This window comes from Eleutherodactylus coqui, chromosome 12 (genome assembly GCF_035609145.1).
Source record: "Eleutherodactylus coqui strain aEleCoq1 chromosome 12, aEleCoq1.hap1, whole genome shotgun sequence".
NCBI lineage: Eukaryota > Metazoa > Chordata > Amphibia > Anura > Eleutherodactylidae > Eleutherodactylus > Eleutherodactylus coqui.
The window spans coordinates 17,623,564-17,642,529 of record NC_089848.1 but is presented as its reverse complement, the minus strand read 5'-3'; the positions used below and the strand labels follow the sequence as shown (position 1 = coordinate 17,642,529).

The following is an 18,966-nucleotide window of genomic DNA, read 5'->3' as shown; positions in this document are numbered from 1 at the left end:
TTTCGGCGCTTTCCATCCCGCCCAGGGGCGGGGCAGTGGTCCCACTCTGCGAGAACCCCTGCAGAGTCAAAGAGGGGCCCCTCATTTAAAACAAAACCGACGTGGCGAGCCCGACCCGGAACATCGAAAATGGCGGGACCAAAAAACGTGGCATGAGACACTGCCCCCACCCAGTGTCACCAGGGTGGGGGGCAGACTCTCCCAATTTTGGGAGACATGGGGGAGGCGCGTGAACGACAAGTGGGTACAGGAGATTGTGACATCCGGGTACTCGATCGAATTCACGACCTTCCCACGGAATTTTTTCTGCAAGTCCAGAGTGCCGTCCTCTCCGGAAGGGGTAGCCAACCTACAACAAGCAGTACAGAACCTACTAGCACAAGGGGTTGTGAAACCAGTGCCAGGAGCCCAGGAGAGGCAGGGGTTCTACTCGAACCTTTTCCTAGTACCCAAAAAGGATGGCAGAGTGAGACCGGTCCTGGACTTAAGGAGGTTGAATCGATTCGTCAGGACAAAACATTTCCGGATGGAGTCAGTCAAGTCCGTGATAACATCCATGCAGCCGGGGGAATTTCTGTCCTCAATAGATATCAAGGACGCCTACCTTCATATCCCAATTCGGGAAACACATCAGAAATTCCTCCGCTTCGAAACACAGGGAAGGCACTTTCAGTTTACGGCGCTGCCATTCGGCCTGTCTACGTCACCAAGAGTTTTCACGAAGGTACTAGCAGCAGTGATGGCGCTAGTTCATGCGGAAGGTATAGCGGCTATTCCATACCTAGACGACATACTAATAAAAGCACCATCGTGGGACGACAACGTCAGGAGCCTGAACGTCACGATAAAAACCCTACAAGAATTCGGCTGGATAGTGAACCACGAAAAGTCATGCCTAATACCAACACAACGTTTGCAATTTCTGGGCATGATATTCGACACCAGCCTCCACCGGATCCTGCTACCTCAAGCAAAGGCACACAAGCTCCGGCAGGGCGTCCGGTCCCTAAGGCAGGGGAAACCACTGACCATCAGATACTGCATGGCTATCCTGGGCCAGATGGTGGCAGCATTCGAGGCAATCCCCTTCGCTCAGTTCCGATCAAGGATGTTACAACACCTGATACTGTCACGCTGGAATGGGTCCCGGCTGACCCTGGAACGGCAGATCCAGATAACCCCTCAGGTCCGAGGGTCACTGAAATGGTGGCTGAGACCTGGCAGGCTTCAGGCAGGGCGACCGTTGGGCCCCAGGCGATGGACAGTAGTGACGACGGACGCCAGCCTTTCGGGTTGGGGCGGAACACTGAGGGACCAATCGGTTCAAGGAGTGTGGTCACAAAGAGAGGCAAGGCTTCACATAAACATTCTAGAACTGCGAGCCATCTACCGGACGCTCCAACACTTCGGGCCCAGTCTCAAGAGAAAAAGCGTACGCATCCAGACGGACAACACCACAGCGGTGGCCTATATCAACCGGCAAGGTGGGACACGGAGCTCGTCGGTAATGAGCGAGGTGGCAGCCATACTGACATGGGCAGAGAGGCATCTAAGCTCAATATCCGCGGTGTACATCCCCGGAGTAGAAAACTGGATGGCGGATTACCTAAGCCGGGAAAGGATAGATCCCGGCGAATGGGGCCTGCATCCAAAAATTTTTCAGACGATATGCCGGAAATGGGGCACACCAGATGTGGACCTCATGGCGTCACGGTTGAACTGCAAGATACACCCATTTGTGTCCCGAGCCCGGGACCCACAGGCAGCGGCAACCGATGCCCTGACAATTCCGTGGAGGGAGTACAAACTCCTATACGTATTCCCGCCAATCCCGCTCATACCGAGGATCCTGGGGAAAATCAAGCAGGAAGGGCGACCAGCAATATTGGTAGCACCAAATTGGCCAAGAAGGAGCTGGTACGCGGCCATCATAGAAATGCTGTTTTACACACACCGTGGCACCTTCCGGAGCGAAGAGACCTGCTATCCCAGGGGCCTTTTGTTCACCCGGATTCCAGGTCTCTACATTTGACGGCCTGGCCGTTGAGACCGAGGTGTTGAGGAGGAAAGGTTATGCGGAGAATGTCATCCAGACAATGATACGAGCCAGAAAAGCAGCCTCGTCAGCAATCTACTATAGAGTCTGGAAGCGCTTCTTCATCTGGTGCGAGGAGAGGCGTTTACAACCAATGCAATTTTCGGTGTCCAGAATTCTTGCATTCCTACAATCAGGCCTTGAAGTAGGATTAAGGGTAGGATCACTGAGGGGCCAGGTGTCAGCACTAACGGTACTGTTCCAAAGACCAATTGCAAACAGGATGGCAGTACGGACTTTCCTGCAAGGAGTTGCCCATACAACACCCCCGTTTAAGCCTCCGGTCCAAACTTGGGAGCTCAATCTCGTGTTAGACACTATTACGGACCAGCCGTTTGAGCCGCTCAAGGAAATCCCTATGCGGTTACTAACCTGGAAGGTGGCATTCCTCGTCGCTATCACATCGATCCGGAGGGTCTCAGAACTAGCGGCATTGTCTATACAAACACCATATATGGCCTTTCACCAGGACAAAGTGGTACTAAGACCATCACCCGAGTTTTTACCAAAAGTAGTCTCTCAGTTTCATATTAATGAGGAAATCGTTTTGCCCTCCTTTTGTCCAAATCCAGTACACAAAAAGGAAAAACTACTGCACCACCTGGACGTAGTAAGGGCGCTGAGAACCTATGTGAAGAGAACAAGGGATTTCCGCAAGACCGACTCCCTCTTCGTTATTCCGGAGGGGACCCGAAGGGGCCTAGCAGCCTCAAAAATCACCCTATCAAAATGGATAAGGTCCCTGATAACGGAAGCATATCGAGCCTCGGGACGCTCGCCACCATTTCGGGTTACGGCCCACTCCACACGGGCGGTGGGGGCCTCCTGGGCAGTCCGTCACGGAGCCTCAGCCCTCCAGGTGTGTAAGGCAGCCACCTGGACTTCCGTACATACATTTTCGAAGTTTTATAGAGTCCACATAGCCGCATCATCCGACGCCGCTCTTGGACGGAAAATCCTGCAGGCGGCAGTCGTTTGACCGCACGTGCAGTGCCCACCCAATATATGTTTTTTTCGGGACTGCTTGCGAACGTCCCATGGTCTAGGCTGTGGCCCCCAATGATACGGACGAGAAACAGATATTTTTGGTATAACTTACCGTAAAATCTCTTTCTCGTCGCGTTCATTGGGGGCCACAGCACCCACCCCTTATTATTTAGGCGGTTGCCGGAACTCTCTGTTCTTCGGTCATTTTTTTGGTGGCAAAGAATTACGCCAGATTTATGTTTGGTATGTATATAACACAATATGTATAAATGTACTCCCACTGGCTTCCTACTGCTTGCAGACAGACTGATTAGCTGAGTGCCTGCAGGGGGGATATAGCCAGCGAGGAGGAGCTAACACTTTTTTGCTTAGTGTCGCCTCCTAGGGCAGTGGCTATATCCCATGGTCTAGGCTGTGGCCCCCAATGAATGCGACGAGAAAGAGATTTTACGGTAAGTTATACCAAAAATATCTGTTTTACCCTCAATAAAACTAAAAAATTCTGTGAAAAAAAATAAAAAAAATAGCCCTATATGTCTCGGAAAAAAATGCAGCAAAAATAATTTGGGTAGCTGAAGGAAAAAAACAGGGCAGTAAAACCACCACATGGGTAAAATCACTAAAAAGTTTCTGGTCCTTTTCGACCAAAACAGCCTGCTCCTTAAAGGGGTTGTCCCGCGAAACAAAGTTGGGGTATACACTTCTGTATGGCCATATTAATGCTCTTTGTAATGTACATTGTGCATTAATTATGAGCCATACAGAAGTTATTCACTTACCTGTTCCGTTGCTAGCGTCCTCGTCTCCATGGTGCCGTCTAATTTTCAGCATCTAATCGACGATTAGACGCGCTTGCGCAGTCCGGTCTTCTCCCTTCTGAATGGGGCCGCTCGTGCCAGAGAGCTGCTCCTCGTAGCTCCGCCCCGTCATGTGTGCCAATTCCAGCCAATCAGGAGGCTGGAATCGGCAATGGACCGCACAGAAGACCTGCGGTCCACCGAGGGTGAAGATCCCGGCGGCCATCTTCGCAAGGTAAGTAAGAAGTCACCTGAGCGCGGGGATTCGGGTAAGTACTATCCGTTTTTTTTTTTTAAACCCCTGCATCGGGTTTGTCTCGCGCCGAACGGGGGGGCTATTGAAAAAAAACAAACCCCGTTTCGGTGCGGGACAACCCCTTTAAGAGGTTAAGGAGCCTTTCACATGGGATGGAATACTCTGCAACAGTGTTGTATAATACACCTTACTTGAATTCCGTACCAAAATCCACACGGCTAACTGCAAATTTTGATGTTGAATGGTCAGGATTCTGCTATTTTCAATTCCTCATTAGAATCTATACATTAGCAGTGCAGATTTTGGGACTGAATATTCCGCAGGCGAACGTATTCTGCAGCACAGTTGTGCAGCATTACATCCTGCATGAAAGGTCACTATAAGAACTGCTAGACGCCTAAGCATTGCTTTGTTAACCTATATCTGACATGTTACAGTAGTAAAAAAAAAAATGAATGCATCTATATTTTAGTCTTGATATTCTGCACTTTCTGAGGATATTTAATCAGCAGCTTCTTATTTCTGCTGCCGACTGCTGAGCGTTGCCCAAAGCTGGATGAAAATAGAAAATCTGAAACTAAGTGTACCACAGAATCTTGGCTATTACAGTGGCTGAAGCTACGAGTTGCCAAGCACCAGCACAAACCCCAATACACAGAGCTTTCCCTGATGCTAATATAAAGTTATCCTCTGTGCACAGGAGAGGGGATAACTGTCTGGTCAGTGGGAATCCGACCGATCGCTAGAACAGAGGTTCTACGCCCCCCTCTGAGACCAGTGATGACTGGAGCATAGGCAAATACATAAGTAGGCAATAGATCATTGATAAATATGACATTATTTACCATTTTCTATTGAAATTTTATGTATTTACCTATTTGAGTGTATTCATGTATGATAATTTAACAGTAATTTTTCTTGTTTTGCTCAGTTTTTATTCTCTTCCTGTTCTGGCACTGGCAACATATCTATTATATGTTCTTACCACTTCTATGACCTTGCGTATCTTTTATGTATTAGTCCCACCCAGCGTGCCTAAAGAAGGCGTTCACCCTGAAATGCGTATCCAATGCTGAGAAGTTTGATAATATATCCCACCGTTCGACTATGTTTTCTGGAGAGTCGCCTCTATCCACCAGACTTTTCTTTCTATAGCTTTTCATATAATCAATCTCACACTTGTGTCATTCGCACCTTAAAAAAAATATCTCTAGAATCCATTTTTTTCAAAATAAATTCCTTTTTTCCATCATTCAAAAATTTCAAACATAACCACAAGGCAGGTTAAATTGACACCTAGTAAAAAGGACTAAGCATTTATCAATGGCAAAAATATACAAGAATTATCGTCCATAGTTGTGGTCTTCTAATAGGCATAAATAAACGGTGCAAGTGCAGAAAAAGAGGAAGAGAGATGGTCAATTTGCTAAACCAGAGGGACCCCCTCCCTGTATGACCAATTCGTCTTGCTGTGGAGAGAGCAAAAACTTTTTATTGTCCTGATTTATTCTCTCATTACCATTCGGTCTTGCCTTCACTCAACTCTCCTGTCTCTAATCTATCCTGAATGCAGCAGCCGGGCTCAATGGTTGGTCCAGCCACTATAATAGTGCTTCCACCCTGCGCCAGCCGCGGCGCTGGCGCTTCCACCCTGCGCCAGCCGCGGCGCTGGCGCTTCCACCCTGCGCCAGCCGCGGCGCTGGTGCTGCCAGCCGCTGCACTGGTGCTTCCAGCCCGCGCCAGCCGATGCGCTGGTTGCCCATCCACTATAGAATACAGTTTATAACACTCTTGACCGATATAGCTCTCCACAGTGCTACACTTCCCAATATCTTATCTTTGTCTATTATCCTACTAGTGCTCTTTGTTCTGCCACTGATCTGAGACAAAGAGCTATTTTACAGGGAACAATTATCGTTCAATTAATCATTGGATCATGCAAACTGATTAATACTTTTTTAGTGTAAACATGGCCAATGATTGAATGATGAGCAGTAATTCACAGGTTCATCTTATGCAGGCGTGAAAACCAAATGACACTCAGCTAGTATAAATGGGAGGTTGGTCATCTAGCAATAACTGCCTGTTTACTGTGAATAGAGACGGGCAGCCAGAAGAGAAGTCTATCCCGCTCCACCTCCATTCAGTGAGTGATTATTGCTCCTGTATGAAAGCACAGAAGTGATAATCTTTGGGACGCTTCATAGTTGCCCTTTTTAAAACTACTCTAAACCCCACCCCCACCCCCATAACCTGAATCTCCCTCTCCCATCTTCAAGACTTTTTTCGAACTGCACCAGTTCTCTGGAATGTGCTGCCCCAGACAATTGGCTTTGACAGTTTGAACCGTTCCTTCTTCATTCCTTCATTCAGCAGTATTTCCCACACTCTGTGTACTCAAATGCACTTCTCATCTGTGGATACAGTCACTGGCTGGTAAATGACTCGTAGAGCTTTACGTGTACTGCCTTGGCTCTTAAAAGAAGGCTGGACCACTGTACAAAACAACACTTTTACCTTTTGTGTCACCCTCATTTTCTCATGGATTGTAAACTGTCATGCCTCTTGTTTGAATTGTTACAGGGCCATTCCAGTGAAAAGACATTTTTACTTCACAGCACCCGTCAGCTGATTGCCTGTCACGCTTTAGACGTCTCCTTTGTACTCCCTTCAATGCACTGCAGCCTCCTGTCTGATGTTTGCCAGACACAATCATAATATATTTTTTTATTCTTTCTCTGTGATGTGCTCCCATGATACATCAGCACAGATCATATGATCAGCTAATGCCACTACCATCTCTGCCTGCTGGGAGGACACTGTAAATATCATTACCTTCTATTTTCACCTAAATAAGCTAAAGAAGGATGAACTGTCATCTTCTTCACCATAAGTGCGTGACATCAGCCTCTAATCATCATCAGTCACTGTGATATAAGTTTCTGTCCCCCTTTCCCTGTGAAGAGCCTTTGTGGTAGGGTCCATGCCGTTTTATCATACGGGAAGTTATGGTGACTGAAATTGTGACTTCTTGAGAGAGCACAAAGCCAAGTAATTCTCAAATGGTCATAATAAGACCGCATGAGCCAAAGGAAGAGAAGGATTCCAGGAATTTTCAGATAGAAAGAAATAACTAAACAAGGTAATAAAGCTGTAGCTGCCTTCATATCTGCGCTGGAACCACCGTTGCATATAATGGGGGGCTACTTAAATAATGAAAAATTTTACTGGAGTAGCCCATTAATTACTTTGTTACTGTGATGTTTATTTAATTCATCCATCTACTCAGTGAATTATAAACTGCCATGGAATATACTTGTGCTGTATGGATAAATATTATTACTATGTAGTATAAGATTATCGCAGTAAATCCACACGTTGGAAATTTCAGAAAATGGCAAATTATATGTTCGTTAGAAATCATACGCTGCTGCTGTTAGCACACAGTATATATGTATATTTGTTCTGGAATGCATTTGGATTTTTTTGCTTACTTTCTCTCATCTTTCTATTTTTGCAGGAAGTATCAAAAATTGCAGAAGATTATGAAGCCCTGGTAAGAATTTTTCTGACTCTGAATTTACTTTGCTTGTCAGCCACCCATTCACTCTTTTATGCTGCATTCAGTTGGCCGTAATACGGCCGTGTGTAGGAAGCCCTTTTTAAAGAGCTTGTCTTAAAACATATACTCCTGTCTATATGCCCTATCCTCCGCTCAGGACCCACATTTTTGTGTCACATTGAAAACCCGCTTTGGTACACCCAGCATATCCATGTATTACATGGATGGCAAAATGACAAATGTTGATGGTTTATCCGAAGAGTTGTTTGGCAGTATTACAGTTTCGGAATACCCCTTTAGGCTACGTTCACACATACTTGCTCACTGCAGATTTTCTGCTGTGGGTTTGCATGCGGAATACATACAGCAGATCACAGTACAAACAAAGTGGATGAGCGTTTAAGGGATCTCGTGCACATGCTGCAGAAAAAAGTGCGAGTTCACTAGCGCTGCGGATTTGAAATCTGCAGATTTCACCCTTTTAAACAAGGGGTTTAAATCCAAAGCTAATCCACACCAAGAACCAAGGTAAATCGCATAAAACACATGAATTTTGCTATGGATTTGTTGGAACCAAATCACTACAAAATCCACAGCTGCTACGGACATTGCTGTACATCTCATGTAGGCGTACCCTTAATCATGCCTTCTAAATCTATGATCTAGAGGACTTGATCTAGCGATCATAAGATTGCATGTACAAGATGTGGCAGTACTGGTCTCAAGCTGCCATGGTAGCCAAACGGCACCCCACTATCTTGCCACACATATTCGTGCCTTCAGCGGCATCTAAATTGTTAACTGCTGGGACTGGCGTTATCTCTGATCCTGACCACTGCTGTCAAGTGTCAGCTGTCAAAGTCAACCAATTCCCGCCGGGAATGGAGCAGGCTTGACTCCTTGAGCCCGCTCTATACATTGACATATGACATGCTGGATGCTACATGCTCATAGCATCCAGTAGTGTTCTTTTATTTCTCCTGACATACTTATGTGTGTTCATATGATTTGCTGCGGACTTGCTGATTCTGAAAAAAAATTAGTAGCAAATGCATAGCGAAATCTGCACCATGTGTTTAAATGATTCCAAATAATTTTTTTCAATTTTCTTTCAATTCTGCTTAATCTAACAATAAATTAATATTTGCATTCCCTTTAACTGCATGTAATGAAATCCCAGATTTTGAAGTCACACATAAAGGGGAAGAACTGATAAAGAAATGTGATCATGACAAAGAAATAAGAGAATAACGTACTGTAACATTGATTAATGATTTTCAATAATTGATTTTAGTTTGCAAAGACCAAATTGCAACATAGTCATTTTTTATGTTTTATTGCTTACCAACTTTTAGGACCAGATATTTTATCACTCTTTTAAAAATTTTCCCCACTTTTCAAGAGCCATAGCTTTTTTTTTTCTTTAATTCCACAATTGACATAGTCGTACGAGAGCTTATTGTAGTGGCATCTTTTCCAAAAAAATGTTTAAGTGGGGAGAAATTTAAAAATAAAAATAAATTTAAAAATAAAGTGCGCCATTTAATTTTAAGACAAAAATTAATTTCCCTCACCATATGATGAGACCCATAACTTTTTTAAAAAAATTTGGCGTATAGAGCGGTTTGACGTCTTGTTTTTTGTGAGGTGAGCTGTAGTTTTTATTATCATTTTGGGGTGAATACATGTTTTTGATCACTTTTTCTTCACATTTTTAAGGAGCTGAGAATCCAAAGGCATAAATGGTGTTAACCATGCAGGATTAATATTGTGATTTATTTTATTTTATTTTTTTTTAAATAGTTCAGACTTTCACGTACACGGCGATTCCAAATACTGTATGTAGTTTTTTTAAATTGTTAGGAAAAATGGGGAAGTTATGTTTTTTAACTGTAAAATTTTCACTGTAAATCTTTTTTTCATGCTTTAATTTAGTCCCCACATGGGGCTTGAACTTGTGATTATTTGTTGTTCCTTTTCAAGCCCTGCTTCTTGCATCTGTTTGTGACAGCTTTTAGTTGGCTCAGGGCTGCTATGCTAGCCCATTAGCACCCTCCGATCAAGGGAGGTGCTGATAGTGTGTAGGAAGGCCCCCCCCCCCCCCCCATCACCACCATTACCGGTGGCTGTAGAGAACAGCTGATAGTTGCCAGTTATGGTGTGGATACGCTCCTGTGCCTGCTCCATACACACTTTCAGGATCGCAGAACACTTAGTCATTCATCAGTCCTGAAGCGGTTAATCGGTGTGATCATTGCTGATTGATATGGGTCAACTTTGCATAGTGATAGAGGACATGTCCTGTTTTCCATATACCACCCAGTGAATCCAACGGACACTGTGTAATGTTCATTTACCCCGTGGTGTAGCTGCTAGGAAGCTGACCATTACCTGCCAGTTTTCCCACAGTGTATGGGGGAGTCGACAAGATCATCAGATGAACTAGTTTTTGGCCGACAGCTATTGAAGGCATATAGTTCAATGATTGGGTTGTTAGACCTGTCAAAAGTTGTACTCACCCCTTCCCCTACTTCAGGCTGTATGTTTTCACTAAGTTAAAGGGGTTGTCTCGCGAAAGCAAGTGGGGTTAAGTACTTCTGTATGGCCATATTGATGCACTTTGTAATATACATCGTGCATTAAATATGAGCCATACAGAAGTTATTCACTTACCTGCTCCGTTGCTGGCGTTCCCGTCTCCATGGCTCCGTCTAATTTCGGTGTCTTCTTGCTTTTTTAGACGCGCTTGCGCAGATGGGTCTTCTCCCTTCGGCTGGACTCGGCAGCAGCGGCGTTTTGGCTCCGCCCCTTGTACGTGTCATCGCGTAGCTCCACCCCGTCACATGTACCGATTCCAGCCAATTAGGAGGCTGGAATCGGCACACGTCATGGGGCAGAGCTACGCGATGACGCGTACAAGGGGGCGGAGCCAAAACGCCGCTGCTGCCGAGCCCAGCCGAAGGGAGAAGACCCATCTGCGCAAGCGCGTCTAAAAAAGCAAGAAGACACCGAAATTAGACGGAGCCATGGAGACGGGGACGCCAGCAACGGAGCAGGTAAGTGAATAACTTCTGTATGGCTCATATTTAATGCACGATGTACATTACAAAGTGCATTAATATGGCCATACAGAAGTGTATAGACCCACTTGCTTTCGCGAGACAACCCCTTTAAGCTATATATGACAGCAGTGGTGGAATGTCACATACAGCAGGCGCCATCGTCCTCCGCTTCCCTCCAATCTTGGTGCCTACAATAAAGTAAAAATATTTAAACTTAATTTTTTTCTGTAATAAATATGCTTTATTGGTTGTGAGAGACCTTGGGATAGCGGATCTCCTTCTCGGAGCTTCATAACGATGTAGAACGCACAGTAATAAACGCCATCTGCGAGGCATTGTGGCTGCAGTAACAATAAACGCAGACCTGATACAATGCAGCTTAGTTAGACACAAGGTGGAAAATGCAATCAGCGGCTTCCAAGTGTCCTTGACCTTGATTGCTTTCTGCAGAATGTGCTCACAGATGTTAGATCATCACAGACATGCGAGAAGAGATCCAGCGCCACATTGGCTCAACTTACCAGCAGACAGGCCAATGATACCTGTTATATATATTGCTCCACACTGCTTCATCCCATTGTTACAATATAGCCGAGTACTTAATGTTTCAGCGAACATTTAGGACACAAAAGGCTTTAGAATAGAAAGTGACACAGAACATTCTGTGTAGTAAATACTAATCATTGTAGCTGATATGTCCCAGTGATACAGCAGATATTCCGCACTCCACCTCTCCTATAGTTAGGCATGACCTGGTCGGATTCCGCATGCGGAAGGCGCACAGCAGATTCTGGCTGTCAGCCCGACCGTAACCCTGCATATGGTGAGTAATTGTATTGCATACGGCGGTGTGCTCACACAGACGGTCATGTGCAGTACAGATTCTTTTTGTTTGTTTGTATATCCCGCGCCGTCGTTTAGCGGTGACCGGGTACCCGCAGCCCCTACACAATGTAATTGCGTACGGACTACAGGTATATCTATGACCGTAAAGCACAATGGGCTCTATGATCATGGATTTTGTTGTAAAATAGAACATGCTGCATTTTATTTTCCGCAAGTGGATTACGCAATTACGACCTGTTAATGTGAGCGGAATTGTGTAATCCCATGCATTTGATGGAACTGCGTATTACTGCGGATCATATAATTTAACTCCGGTTGTGTGAGACCGGTCTTAATTAGATACGTATAAACCAAAAAATCAGATTATCCATACATACTGATACAAAACCTACAAAAATAAACGTATCACGCACACAGGAGAATTGCGGCTAGGTATGATTTCTGGACTGTACATTATCAACGTCTTTTCATGCCTCTGCTTTCATAAGGACTCCATGTGAAGCAGATCATGTTATGGTACATTGTACTCCATATTACGGAGTTATTCTAGTAGAATAATCCCTGATATAAAGCTGGTGGAGCAGCATATGGCGGTACACGGCTTACATCTGCACAGAGCTATTAGGACTTTGTGTACCTTTAGAAGTCTACTCTCTGGTTACTTTATGTTGCTCTCTGTGCCCGTGTGACAGTTATATATGGAAACTAAAGCCTTGTGTTTGTGTATAGTTTCAGGAAGTATCATAAGATTTCCTTGCTGTTTTTAATGTGTTTCCTCATCCATGCACTTCCATGGCCTTCTCTCTTAGCTCCTCAGCAACCCCTAGTGTTAGAAGCTTGAAGTGATTTATCACAGTGTAAGAGTTTTCTTAGTCTCTTTGTGTCATCAGAGTTCCACCGCTTCACAGGAAACTGCAACATTCTGATTTTCTTTGGATGTGAACGGAGAAGAGGATATTCTATGGCTGCAAATTGGTGCGAAGAAAGTAAAAATAAAAGTTGTTCAGTCTTTTTATGTAGAAAGACCAAAATATTTTTCAGCACAGCATTGCATCGGCGAGTAGCTGCGTGTGCAGTGTACCATGAATCTTAATACTTTTTCCATGCCTTCATGTTAGTATCTGCAGTTTATAAACACCTACTGCTAAAAAGCTCTTCTGTTAGAACGCAAGACGTCATAAAGGCGCCCATACAAGTCCTGTTGGACAAATGATTCTTCCCCTCAACAACTCCATGAATGTTTAGTTTGGCCGATCATTTGTGAGTTTTGGGAGGTAAGCCGTAGCCAGCCCGCTCCGGTGTTGATTTCTCTTCCAGGTAATCAAAGGATTGGCTGTTGAAATTCAACCTCTCCGATTCTTCTTACCCCAACATCATTCGGGGTTTAGATGGCTAAATACTAAAGGGATTTTCCAGGGAGAATACTATTAATGACCTACGGTATCCTCAGGATAGGTCATCAATAGTTGATCGGTTGGGGTCCGTTGCCCCCTGACAGCGCCATTATTACACAGGAGGTCGGAGCGGAAGTAACAGAAATGCAGCTCTCATTGAAATCAATGTGAACCATGCCTGCAGTTACAAGCGCCGGCCACTACACAGAGGTTGGAGCAGAGACTTCCGCGGCTTCCACTCCAAGCCTTGTATAATTGCGGCGCTGTCAGCAGGCACACCATCAGCTGATCGGTCAGGGTCAACTATTGATGGCCTATCCTGAGGATGCTGCAGATCATGAATAGTATTTTCCATGAAAAACTCTTTTAATTTGTATAAAACCTTTAGTCTTCTTCAGGTATTTGAACTACTTTTGTTAATTTCCTACAGCTTTGGAGAAATGCTTTCTTACACCTTGACGGCATTCGTTGAACTGATGGATCATGGTATTGTGTCCTGGGATACATTCTCTGTGGCATTTATTAAAAAAGTGAGTATTTTGATAAACGCACATTGACTCTCCTTGTCTCTTATATGCTACAGCACACATAAATACTTACAAGTGGAGACCATGCAGAATGACAGCTTAGCATTATTATATTTACCCCAAAATCTGCAAATATTTGTTTTCTTCTTATAAATCTGAGGAAATACCTACTCTGTCAGATTATCAGATGCCGTATTAAAGGAATCTAACCATAATAATCATCTTGCTAAGGGTACATTCAGATGGTGCAGTAAAAATGGCACACAATTTTGGCTTGGTTTTCAATACCGTTGCGGTTTTTACTGCAACCACATCAAAAACTGCAGCAATTTACTGTGATAGTGTTGATTCTTCAGATGCCGTTTTAAAGAAAATCTTAAGCGAGCCATCTAAATACGGCCTACGGGTCCGTTCGCACATCGCAGAAAAGGGGTGGAGTTAGCCGCACCAAAACCTGCATGAAATTCCGTTTCAAAAACTGCATCAAAATGTGCACCATTGATGTGGATTTTGTAGTGGAATTTGCAATAAATTAGCAGCAGACTTTGCCCCTTCTATAGAAAGTGTGAAATCTACTGCCGATCCACGCCAAAGCCACATCAAATGGAGTGGGCTTTGGTGCAGATGCACGGCGCAAAATATGTTGCAGAATTTGGTGCACGTCTGCTCCGAGAAATGTAATGTGTGAACGTACCCTAATAATGATTATTGGACTCTGCGTGATGAGAAGATATGTTCCAAAAGAGCAAGAGAGTAAAGTAATGTCTAACTTAGGCCTAATGTTCACTTGCATGCAGGGATTCCGCAGATGAATTCCCGCAGCAGAATCCTTGTGTGCCTGCGGACATGGGGAGGAAAATTAAAGGATACTCACCTGTCCTGAGGCTGCAGGTCCCGCCTCTGACACGGCTGGATCTTATTTTTTCTCCCTGGCGGATGTACTCGGCTCATGCAAACTTTTTTTTTTTTAACTCCTGCTCTCCCGCGTATCCACGGCACAGCACAAAAACAGCTGCGGTTTTGTCGTGGGTGCAGATGTCTATCATTGACTTCAATGGAAGATGCGGGAGCCGTCCGTGCGGGAGATCCACAGGAAAATAAGGCATGCTGTGATTTCTTCCTGTATGACCGGGGAAGAAAAAAAATCCCATCTGCATGCTTTTAGCTGCCCTACGGATGTTAATACATCCCTGTGGGCAGCAAGGCGCTCGGATCTCCTGTGCGGGGCCACGAGCGAATTTTATAAATAAAATTTGCATGTGGACATTGGGCCTTAGATGCAGTTGTCTGAATATTTTGTTACATAGCGACTTCTGTAATATTTATATTATGCTTCTGCAGTCCTGGGGCTATGTTATTGGGATGTAGTAGAAATGTGATACTAGAAGAGTTCCTCTCCAGGCCTTGGTGACCTGGATGTTTCTCACAGGTCATGTTACAATTTAGTCTTTCCATAATTACAGTAATGTTGGGATGTTACAAGTTTCTGTTCTTATTATTGATCTCCGTTATAGGCCGCCTGCACACGGGCGGGTTTGCATTATGGAATCCAGGAGATACCGCCCATAGCATACAATGGGAAAGCGATTTTTAAAAAACAAATATTTATTTGTTTTGCCTGCCACATGAGCCGAAATCAATTGCACTTTTCCGCTCGCGGAGGAAAAATTGCAGCATCCTCTATTTTTAGGCAGATTTCGTGCAGATGGCTTCCATTGAAGTCAATAGAAACCCACAAGTCTTCCGCAATCATCATTGCGGAAAGGTCGTTAGATCCGCATCATCACAGCAAAATCTGTACTGCGCATGTGCGCCGGACGGACCATCCGCAGTACAGATTAGAAGGTTCCGGACAGGTACACAGGAGTCGCCGGTCGGACACAGGGGCGGATTCCACTGCAGGATCCCGCATGCGGGATCCGACCCTTTCGTGTGCAGGCGGCTGTAATCCACATGCTAACATACCGTACTGTGTGCACGAGATGGAATTCCTCTGTCTTTAGTATATCCGATCTATTCCCTTGAGGCAGAGCCTGTATATAATATGATCTACACATCTTTGCCTACATCATCAGCCCTAAACCGCAGCCCCCGGTGACAGATCTCAGTGCTGAAGAGCTGCTTACTTCAAAAAGAAAATTGATGACATCCATCAGGAAATAACTTCCCAATCCCAGACTAGCCCTGACCCCAGTCTTGTCAGCACTGCATCTAGCTCCTGCTCACTGTCTATACTCAGACCAGCGACAGAGGAAGAAATCTCCAATTTGCTCTTCTCTGCTCGCCCCACCACCTGCGCTAGCGACCCCCTCCCCTCACACCTCCTCCGTTCCTTCTCCCCGGTGATCATCTCCCATCTCACCACTATATTCAACCTCTCTCTGACCTCTGGCATCTTTCCCTATTCTTTCAAACACCCCATCATATCCCCACTGCTAAAGAAGCCGACTCTGGACGCGACTGATGCTGCCAACTACCGACCCATCTCAAACCTCCCCTTCATCTCCAAACAACTAGAACGCCTGGTTTACTCCCACCTTGTAAGCTACCTATCAGAGCACTCTCTCCTAGACCCCCTACAGTCTGGCTTCTGACCTCAGCACTCGACAGAAACTGCCCTTACAAGGGTATCCAATGACCTACTGACAGCCAAATCGAGGAGCGATTACTCCCTACTGATCCTCCTCGACCTTTCCGCAGCATTTGACACTGTTGACCACAAACTCCTCCTCAGTATGCTACGCTCCATTGGCCTAAAGGACACTGCTCTCTCCTGGTTCTCCTCCTACCTCTCTGACCGCTCTTTAGTGTCTCCTTTGCTGGCTCTACCTCCCCTCCTCTTCCCCTTGCTGTTGGGGTCTCCCAGGGCTCGGTCCTCGGCCCCCTTCTTTTCTCTATCTACACAGCCTCTATTGGACAAACCATCAGGAGATTTGGCCTCCAATACCACCTGTATGCTGATGATATCCAGCTATACACCTCTTCCCGTGACATCTCTGCACCTTTCCTCCAAAACATCACCAACTGTCTGTCCGCTGTCTCTAACACTATGTCCTTTCTCTACCTAAAACTAAACCTCTCTAAAACTGACTTACTGGTATTTTCACCCTCCACTAACCGATCTCAGTGTGTGGCGCCACGATAACTCCTAGACAACATGCCCGCTGCCTTGGGGTCCTATTCGATTCTGATCTCTCTTTTACCCCCTACATCCAATCTCTCGCCCGAACATGTCAGCTGCACCTCAAGAACATCGCCAGAATCTGCTCTTTTCTCACTATGGACACGTTAAAAATTCTTAGTGTTGCCCTCATCCACTCCCGGCTCGATTATTGCAACTCGTTGCTGATCGGCCTCCCCTGCAACAGACTCTAACCTCTCCAATCCATCCTAAATGCGGCAGCCATCTTCCTGTCCAGCCGCTACTCGGACGCCTCTGCCCTGTGCCAGTCACTGCACTGGCTGCCTGTTAAATACAGAATTCAATTTAAACTCACTACCTTCACCCACAAAGCCCTCCACAGTGCAGCGCCCCCCTATATCGCCTCCCTCATCTCAATCCATCAACCAGCCGGGCTCTCCGCTCTGCTAACGAAACCAGACTGAGAGCCCCTTTAATTCGAACTTCTCATTCCCGCCTTCAAGACTTCTCCAGAGCAGCAACGGTCCTCTGGAACGCACTACCAAAGGCTACTCGAGCAATCCAGGACTCGCAGAACTTCAGGCATACTCTAAAAAGGCACCTCTTCAGGGAGGCAATAAGAATTCCCTAAACAAACCCCTCTGTACTCCGCCTGATAACATGCTCCCTGACCTACTGACTGCAATCCCTGCTAGCCATCATAAACCGCTCCTGCAGTCATACCGATTCTGCCGTCACACGGCTAAATGTCTGACCATTGTCTATGTGTATAACATCGCTCACTCTCCACCTCGCCATACCGTTCACATCTCCAGCCCCTTTACCTTCTGTATCACCCCACTATTCGTAGTATGTAAGCTCGTTGGAGCAGGACCGGCACCCCTATTGTTTCCATCAATTGATTACTATGTAACCGTGGTTCTGTAATGTTTGTACTTTTGTCTTTCTGTATCCCCCCTGTCTATGTAAACGCTGCGGAATATGTTGGCGCTATACAAATAAAGTTTATTATTATTATCTTTGTGGTCCCCAGATCGCCAGCTTCGTGAACAAGTCCGGCATGGATGTCTCCATCTTACAGCGATCTCTGGCTATTCTGGAATCCATGGTTCTCAACAGTCACGATCTTTACCAGAAGGTCGCACAGGAAATCTCAATTGGACAGTTAATTCCACATCTTCAAGGGTAAACGGACATCATATTATTGTCCTATTATAGTCACCAATGTCAGACCTTAGATCAGTGATCTGTCCTTCTCTACAGTACGACTAACTGCACACAGGCTCCCTACCATCTGAAAGCCCTGTGGATATGAGGTGTTTCTTATGCGAAAACAGCCTTGCATCACTGCAAGGATTAAGGGAATCCTCACAGCCACGGCAGAGGATCGCGGAGTTCCCCTATTGCTTTTGGTCCAATTGAAAATTATGCTGTCGGTCCAATTGAAAATGATGGGACTGCAATGGAAAAGCACAAACAGGACCTGCCGCGATTTGTTTTCTGCATAGCATCTAATCGAGGTGCCATGTGGGAAACATCGCTCATGTGTGCTCAAAAGAATGAAGTTTATATTTCTGTGAGATTTGTTTGCCTAAAGACACACACATCTCGCATGATTTTATCGCCCGTGTGAAGCCGGCCTTGAGATACGTCAGAAAATCTGCATCAATTTCCACATCAAAAATTGCATTGCTGTGGTTTCCACAAATATTGGTGCAGATTTTGACACACATTCTGGTGCAGATCTGCAACCGAACTCGTCCCTTTAATTGAGTGGCTGAAATTTGCTGCAGAACTGTGGCAAAGACAGCGTAAAAATCTACAACAAACCATGCAGACTTTGGTGCGGATCTGCATTGATGTTGATTTTCCATAGTGTAAAACTCATAGCAAAATCCACAACAAAAAGCGTGTCAGTAACTGCAGCGTTGGTGCGGATTGTGGTGCAGGTCTGCTACAAAATTCACTCTTTGAATTGGAAGGGTGAAAACTGCTGCAGTTCTGCATTAAATACTTGTGAAAATCCACAGCAAATGGTGCAGATCTGCACCAAAATCCACAATATGTGAATTTACCCCCAAATGGGTTTCTCAGCCAATGACTTTCTATGGCATCTACATTATCAAACTACTGACGATGACCATCCGTCCGTGAGTGAGTTTGTGAGTAACTTACATGCTCTGCTCCTAATCACATGACTGTGACATCCTCAAGGGTCGTTCATCCCCATTGAAGGAGTTTCATGCTCTGCCCCTGATCACATGACTGACATCATCACACTGCATACCTTCACCTGTA

The 18,966-nt window shown here is 45.3% G+C and overlaps 1 protein-coding gene across 2 annotated transcripts in view; it reads left to right on the top strand.

Annotated features, from left to right (window-relative positions):
- ELMO1 (engulfment and cell motility 1) overlaps nucleotides 1-18,966 on the top strand; it is a 463,885-nt gene that overhangs the window by 132,870 nt on the left and 312,049 nt on the right. For both annotated transcript variants that reach the window (XM_066585169.1, XM_066585170.1), the window contains 3 exons: nucleotides 7,656-7,691; nucleotides 13,430-13,529; nucleotides 17,702-17,853. In XM_066585169.1, the coding sequence (XP_066441266.1) occupies nucleotides 7,656-7,691; nucleotides 13,430-13,529; nucleotides 17,702-17,853 (288 nt within the window). The remainder of the gene's footprint in view (nucleotides 1-7,655; nucleotides 7,692-13,429; nucleotides 13,530-17,701; nucleotides 17,854-18,966) is intronic.